Source organism: Pelodiscus sinensis, chromosome 1 (genome assembly GCF_049634645.1).
Source record: "Pelodiscus sinensis isolate JC-2024 chromosome 1, ASM4963464v1, whole genome shotgun sequence".
Classification (NCBI taxonomy): Eukaryota; Metazoa; Chordata; order Testudines; family Trionychidae; genus Pelodiscus; species Pelodiscus sinensis.
The window spans coordinates 327,429,086-327,437,445 of record NC_134711.1 but is presented as its reverse complement, the minus strand read 5'-3'; the positions used below and the strand labels follow the sequence as shown (position 1 = coordinate 327,437,445).

At 51.5% G+C, this 8,360-nt stretch overlaps 1 protein-coding gene across 1 annotated transcript; it reads left to right on the top strand.

Annotated features, from left to right (window-relative positions):
* Positions 1-969: 969 nt before the first annotated feature.
* Positions 970-1,905, top strand: LOC102456314 (olfactory receptor 51G2-like). The gene has a single exon (XM_006132523.2). The coding sequence runs from the start codon at positions 970-972 to the stop codon at positions 1,903-1,905; it is 936 nt and encodes a 311-aa protein (XP_006132585.2).
* Positions 1,906-8,360: the final 6,455 nt, after the last annotated feature.

Below are 8,360 nucleotides of genomic sequence, written 5' to 3'. Positions count from 1 at the left end.
CTCACAACACACCTGTTAATGCATCCCACAATCATGTTTGCTTTTTTGCAACAGCATCACACTGTTGACTTATATTTAGCTTGTGATCCACTGTGACCCCTAAATGCCTTTTGGCAGTACTCCTTCCTAGACAATCACTTCCCATTCTGTATGTGTGAAACGGATTATTCTTTCCAAGGTGGAGTACTTTGGATTTGCCCTTATTAAACTTCATCCTGTTTACCTCAGACCATTTCTCTAGTTTATCTAGATTATTTCCAATTATGACTCCATCCTTCAAAGCACTTGCAATTCCTCCAAGCTTGGTATCATCTTTCATCTGCAAAATTAATAAGTGTACTTTCTATGCCATCATCTAAATTATTGATGAAGATATTGAACAGAACCAGTCCCAAAACAGACCCCTTTGGAACCCCACTTGTTATGCCCTTCCAGCATGACTGTGGACCGTTAATAACTACTCTCTGAAAACTGTTATCCAGACAGTTGTGCATCCATCTTATAGTAGACCCATCTAGATAGTATTAGCAGGATTCCAAAAGCTGATGTGATGGTTATATAGATAACCAGAAAATCCAGTATAAAAGTACTTGGAAGGACTCTAAACCTTCTAGATTTAGCACACAATATATATCCAGCCAGTGGGTGTCAGAAGGAAACAGTCCCTTGTAGCAGGTTGTCTCACAGATGCCTACTGAAGAACTTCTTCCACCTTCTTTTGAAGCATCTAGAACTGGCCAGTGGATACTGTGCTAGATGGACTTCAGGTCTGCGCCAGTCTGGCCATGCCTGTCTTCCCACTGGTGGTATAAATCAAAGACAATATTTTTGTGGTCTTCCTTGAGTGCCTGGAAGTTTCTGGACTTGAACTCAGATCTGAAAGATGTTTAGCTACAAATCAACCACTCTTATGTTCTTTTTGCTTTCAGAAAGGAAACTTCAAAACTCCTTGCACCGTCCTTGTACTTTATGTCAGCTGTAAACAACACCAAATTCAACTCTGCATTGTTCCTTCTCACCGGGATACCTGGACTGGAAGATGTTCATGTCTGGTTTTCTATCCCCTTCTGCTTCATGTATGTTATTTCGATAGTAGGAAACTCAGTCATTCTGTTCATCATCAAAACAGACCCAAGTCTCCATGAGCCCATGTACATTTTCCTTTCCATGTTGGCCCTCACAGACCTTGGCTTATCGATAGCCACCATACCGACGATACTGGGCATATATTTGTTTAACTCTAGGGAGATTAGCCTCAATGTGTGTTTTGCCCAGCTGTTCTTCATCCACTTCCTTCAGTGTATTGAATCCTCAGTGCTCTTGTTGATGGCCATTGACCGCTTCATCGCCATCTGTAACCCGCTGAGATACACGTCCATCTTAACCCCGCCGAGAGTAACCAAGATGGGGCTGATGTGTGTGTTAAGAGGGGTGGCCATGATTCTCCCACTCCCCCTGCTCCTGCAACGTTTCCAATACTGCCGATCCAATGTCCTCTCCCATTCCTACTGCCTGCACCAGGACGTCATGAAGATGGCCTGTTCGGACATCACAGTCAACAGCATCTATGGCTTGTTTGCTAAAATCCTAACAATGGGATTGGACTTCTTGCTCATCTTCCTCTCTTATTTGATGATCCTCAAAACAGTGGTTAGCATCGTGTCCCCCTCAAAGAGCTTCCGGGCCCTGAACACCTGCGTCTCCCACCTCTGCGCTGTCCTGATTTTCTTCACACCAGAGATTGGCTTGTCTGTGATACACAGGTTCATGAAGGACTCTTCTCCCATGCTCAGTGTTCTCCTGGGCTACATGTCCCTTCTGGTCCCACCCCTGATGAATCCAATCGTGTACAGCGTGAAAAGCAAACACCTTCGTGCGAGGATCATCAGGGTGTTCATCAAGTGAAAGGTCAGTTGATCAGCCAGCTCTTGCTCAAGTGACATGGAAGATGAAAACCATGGTCCACGGCCAGCGGTTCCATCCTGGAGCTTTACAGTCAAGACAACATAAACAATTAATATTCATTCTGTAGAGAGAGATTCTGACTGGGCCTAAAGATGGAGACAATGGGAGAGGGGCGGGTGAGGGCAGAATGTCCGGGGGGTAAAGTAACCAAGGAAAGCTGCAGCATTTACAAAGTGCGTGGAGAGCCAAAGTTCAGTGGGATATTGGGCCACGAAGAGATGGGTTGGTGGCTCCTCCCACCACAGAATTCCTGTTGCCACAGTCAATAAAGGAAAAGGGCATGGCTGTTGTTTCCCATGACACCTCGCCTGTCACTGTTCCATCTCTGCTTAAACATCTGTGGGCCATGAAACAAGCTGCTGAGCTGTTCTGCAGTTGCAGTCCTGGCCTTTCCTGAGCACTCGGGGTGCTGTGTGATCCAGGGGCTGCACCGATTGTGGGCAGGGGATATTATAGAATCATAGCATCCTAGGGTTGCAAGAGACCTCAGGAGGTCATCACGTCCATTCCCCTGCCCAAGGCAGGAACAATCCCAACTAAATCAACCCAGCCGGGGCTTGGTCAAGCCGAGACTTAAAAACCTCTAGGGATGGAGATTCCACCCCTTCAATAGGTAACCCATCCCAGTGCTTCCCCACCCTCCTGGTGAAATAGTTTTTCCTAATATCCAACCTAGACCTTTCCTACCGCAACTTGGGAAAAGGGGCTCAGACGCTCACCCTCCCCCCACGTCCTCAGCCTGGTGTTTGTGACTGAGTCGTGTCAGAGGCACGATGAATGCAGGCGCCCCAAGCAATGATCCCTCTAATCCTTTCCATCCACATCTGGAATGTTTTTTCCATCCCTGTGAAGACTCAAGTTTTACATGCAATGAGACATGTGTGAATGGGCACCACTGGTAGAACCCACACACCTAGCCGTGGCTGGGCTGCTCTGCTAATCAGCGGGGCAGATTCTGATTAGCTCCTGAGCAGCCACACAATACCCGACTTACAGGGTACACCGGTCCCAGGAGAAGTCTTTCAAGCAACTCCCAGCCTCCATTGATGGCTCTGCTCCCCACACCCCTGCTGGGCTCACTCCCCACAAAAGCAGGGCAGAGCTGTGTGTGTGCGAGGGAGGGTCTGACACACAGGAGTCCTGGCAAGAGGCCTATCCCGCTGTTTGTGCTGCCCCATGTGGTTGGAATGGGGAGGAAACCGCCCTCAGCTGCCCCTCCCAATGGGCACATCTAGCTCCTATCCCAGCCTGGCTCATTCAGTGTAGTGTGGCCTTCTTTTTTGAGGCAAAGCGGGACACACGAGGGAGCCCTGTCACCTCCGTGACCCTAATCCTCCCCTCATCTTTCCCCTTGATCTCCCACCCTCTGCCCTCTCTCTTCCTCCAAGATCACACCCCCAATCTCCTACTTTTTATCGGGGACTCCTCCCTCTCTCCAGGTCAGAAGGGAGCACTGGGCAGTGGTCAGAGCTGCCCATGGAGCCAGAGCCACTGTGAGATTCCCAGACCCTCAGCTTTGAAATGGGAAAGGGGCTGGAGGCCTGAGAGAATCCCTGAGTCCATGTCCCCATCCCAGAGAACCACCCCCAATGGGAAGTGCAGAGTCTGGCTCCCACAGCCGCTGGGTGTCCTTCACCCACTTTTACCAAAGCCCATCTGTAATGTACTGGGGGGTGCTGTTACATTCACTGCTGTAGTGTGTGTGTGTGTGTGTGTGTGTGCATGCTTCATTGCCCCTCCTCCCCTGCAGCTCTCTCTGCATGAGGGGGGAAGAGGCCACGCATGTCTCATTCTGGAAATATGTCAGTGTCTCACCTCCTGTGGACCAGGTGACAACGGAGATTGGGTCTGAGAGCAGGACAATGCAGGACGTGGGGCTGCCTGGGGCCAGTGACCAGTTTCTGGGAGAGAGAGTTACTCTCGGCTGGGCTAGGAAGAGTGAGGATGTTTTAGACCAAGGAAGGGGAATTCAAGGCCCGTGAGCCCTTCCCCCCAAGAGGAATAAGGTTGCCTACCCTGGCACCGATGTTAACACTGATCCTAAGCTACGCCGTGTCTCTGGGAACTAATAAGCCTTCTACTCTCCTGGCTGTATGAGAGTCACATATGGCTAAGGATGGGGGTACAGGGTCAAGAGCTCCCCGATGCGCTGTCACACCAACTCTGGCCTCGCTACGGTGGATCCTAGGGGGATGTGGGAGAGCAAGAAATAGAGCCTAGTGGCAAGAGATGGGGCACGAGACAGGGCCTGAGCAAAGGAGATGGAGACAAGCCTGAGCCAATGCTGACCCCAACAAGCAGTGCCCAATGGGCACGCAAGTAAAGTAGGAGGACTGGGATGCAGGGCAGGGTGGTTTGTGCTTTGGAGAAGACTGAATTCATGCAACCCACAAAGGGGTGCTTGGTTTAAGTGCCCCAGGCTGAGTCCGTCATTGCCAGGACCGGAGAAGGAAAGGCAGGATGCCGGCAGGGCTACCTCAGACCCCATGGGGCACCCTGGTGAGGCACTCACACGCTGGGCCTTGGCCGGAGTGGGTTGTTCTTTGAAGATATTATCACCGGACAGAGGTCAGCCCGACCCGCAGGCTGCAGGGGCAGAGGGAGAACAGGCCAGCGACTCAAACGCATGGGACTGGCTCCTGGCCACAACCACTCTCTGTGGCACAGCAGAGATGCCAGCCGGGCCTATTGCCACTCAGATGGCTGGGAGGCTGGTGCTGCGTGGTGCCCGTGACTGGGTTTGATTCCCTTGCTGCGTGTGACCACGAGCCAGCCACTAGCTTGCTCTGAGCCTCCGTGCAGGTGAATAATAGCACAGCCTGCCTCCAAGCAGTGGCAGGAGGTTAGTCACATTCAAGGTGCTCAGGGGCTCTGAGGCCCTGAGGCCGGAGCTGTGTCAGGGTTCCACAGAGCAACACTGCTGCCAGATCTCTATAAAAGGCCTCTGACTACAGCCTCCTGTCTCCATCTCCTGGGTGTCTGTGACGAAGGGAAAATACAGGTCTATGTAGCACTTTAAAGACTAACAAGATGGTTTATTAGGTGATGAGCTTTTGTGGGCCAGACCCACTTCCTCAGATCAAATAGTGGAAGAAAATAGTCACAGCCATATATACCAAAGGATACAATTAAAAAAAGTGAACACGTATGAAAAGGACAAATCACATTTCAGAACAGAAGAGGGATGTGGGGGGGGGGGGGAGGAAGGAAGGTGAATGCCTGTGAGTTAATGATATTAGAGGTGGGGAAGGGTAGATGTCTGTGAGTTAATAGTGTTAGAGGTGATAATTGGGGAAGCTATCTTTGTAATGGGTAAGATAGCTGGAGTCTTTGTTCATGCCCCCGCGGAGAGTGTCGAATTTTAGCATGAATGCCAGTTCAGAGGATTCCCTTTCAAGTGCAGATTTGAATGTCTTCTGAAGTAGGATGCAGGTGAGTAGGTCATTGAGAAAGTGTCCTTTCTGGTTGAAATAGCAAGCAACTGTTTTTTCTTTGTGATCCTGTCTAATGTCTGTTTTGTGGGCATTGATTCTTTGGTGAAGTGTCTGAGACATTTGTCCAATGTACATAGCAGACAGACACTTTCGGCACATGATAGCATAGAAATATCCTCCCCCCCCCCACCCCCCGCATCCCCCTTCTGTTCTGAAATGTGATTTGTCCTTTTCATATGTGTTCATTTTTTTTAATTGTATCCTTTGGTATATATGGTTGTGACAATTTTCTTCCACTATTTGATCTGAGGAAGTGGGTCTGGCCCATGAAAGCTCATCATCTAATAAACCATCTTGTTAGTCTTTAAAGTGCTACATAGTCCTGTTTTTTGTTTTAGCTACACCAGACTAACACGGCTACATTTCTATCACTGTGACGAAGGGGGTGCTCAGGGATGAGAGCAGGGGTAGGTAGTGGATTTCTGAGGGGCATGTTGGAGTGTCATGGGAATGCTGGGAGTTTCAGCACAGCCCCAAGCCACGGAGCCTGAGTGGGCCTCACAAACAATGGAGCAACAAGGGGGCTTATCCGACATGTCTGGAAGCAAGAAAGCCATCTGAGGGCGAAGCTCAGCTTCACACCATGGCCCTGTCACGCGGACACGGCTGAGCACAATGGTGACTGGGCCCAGGCTCAGGCAGGTTTCAGCAAAGGCTCCTTGCACAAGAAAGGGGTGTGGGGATGCTCTTGGAGACACAGCAATCTAGGCTGGGACCCAACAGCTCCTTGGTTTCCCACAAGAGTGTAAGCGGGGCCCGTTCTGTTTCTCCAGCTCCAGAACCAGGTCTGTGATGTTTAATTGGGCCTGCTTGGTGATGTTTAACTATTATGGGATGTCATCCCCATTTTAAAGAGTGGGACAATTGTCAAACCTCCCCTCCCCAAGACAAGAGAGGACCAGTTTTAGAGGGAAAAGGGACCATCTATCCCAGTTTTACAGTGACAATCCCCATTCTTCTTGGCCAGTGTATATACCTGGGATGCTCCAGCACTCCCCTCCGAAATCCACTACCCAGCCCTCACCGTGACCCCAGAGTACACCTGCTTAGGCCACAGGGACCAACTCTCACAGGAAGCTGTGGTCAGGTGCATTCCTCTGTGCAAACCTCCCATAGCCCGGTTCTCAGATCACAGAGTATCCGAACTCCTGGGATTTATTGATTCTCCCTCCGCCCCTGTGAGGGAATCAAATCCAGCTGCCCCGAGTCAGAGAGCTGCACCCAGACCACAGCATCAACCATCTGAGGGGTGACAGGCCAGGCTGGGTCCTCTGTTGTGCCAACCGAGCTCCCCTCTGTGCTGCAGAGAGCAGGGATGGCTGAGGGAGGGGGGAAGATCTCTGCTAGTTACAGGGGTCTGATCTCCCCCTGCCTCAGTGGAGCTTATAGCAGCCCAGGGGCTGGGCCGACCTCTCCCTGTTGGTATCGGCTCCCAAGAGCACAGCCCACCCTGCTCTTCCATGTAAGGTCCTTGCAATGACTGACTCTCTTCTTGGGGTACTTAAAGCAACAGCCCCCTTTGAGGGGCTGCATTTATTTGTCTTCTCCAAAAAACGGGCACTCCTGCCCACCGGCTCCACTCTCCTCCTGCACTCAGGATCCCCCTCCCACCTGGCGTGCTGGCGTCAGCTTTCGGTTCCACCTGCTGCGCCATCTTTTCCCCCTCAGATTCCACAAACTGCCCCATCTCTTCCCAGGAGGCCCCTTCCCCCTGCTCCTCCAGTTCCCCTGAGGGTCTCATCCCCTGCCAGGACAAGGCCAGCTTGTGGTAAGCTCTGCCCCATCTCTTCCCACCAGGCCTTGGCATCTGCCCATGCACTTCCCCACAGGCTTCATCCCCCTGGCCATGTCAGAAGGATGCTGTGGGAAGGGATGCTGTGGGGTGGGCAGGCTGTTGTGTGGAGCTTCAAATTTTTTACCTTCCCTCAATTGCACACCCCACATTAGAGGGGGGTGAAAATGGTTGTGGGGGCTTCTCTCTGCCCAGGACACAAGTAGGGCCTGATACTCCACATAGTGGCTCTGGTTCCCTGGGCAACCCTTACTATGGCCAACTCCGGCCTCAGACCTGCAGGGAGGGGCACCTCAGGTAATGAGGAGGATGAAGTCTTGGGGAAAGAGAGGAGCAGAGGGTGGGGACTAAAGGGGAAAGACAAGGGGTGGGCCCAGGTCACAGAGGGGGATGCCAGGTCACAGAGGGGGATGAAGCTCGGGTAGGTGTCCTGCTTGGATTTTGAAAAGGGGGTCACGCTACACTGACTGGGCCAGGTTGGGAGAGGAGCTAGCTGTGCCTCTCTTGGGGAGCTGGGGAATGTTTCCAACCTTTCCAAGCATCTGGGGCAGCACATAGGCAGGGAGGTGCATAGAATCTGGGTCTAAGTCCTTTGCCGGAACCCCCATGTCTGTATGCCAGACTCTCCCTCACACACACAGCTCTGCTCAGCCTCGGTTGGCTCAGAGGGTGGGTGGGAACAGCTCCGCAGCTTGTTTCATGGCCCCTGAATGTTTAACCAGAGACAGGCCAGGGAAAGGCCAGGTGTCATGGGAAACAACAGCCACCTCCCGTCTCTTTATTGTCTGTAGCATCAGGAATTTTGAAGTTGGAGCCACCGCCTAGGTAGCTATTTATGTGACCATTGCACTGCTCACCTAGCTCTCCATGTACACACTTACTTTGGAAACGCTGCTGCCCTCTAAGGTCTCCTTCACCCCCTCACTCTGTGTGCTGTGTTCCCACACCAACCCCTCTTCCATTTCTCCAGGCCACACAACCCATCTGATGATTTCTCTACTGAGTAAATCTCAGCCTGATAAAAGGGACCAGGGTGGAACAAGTGATGGTGGCCTGTGTTTTTCATGTCCTGTGTCACCAGACCTGAGACGTGGTATTGAATCGACCCT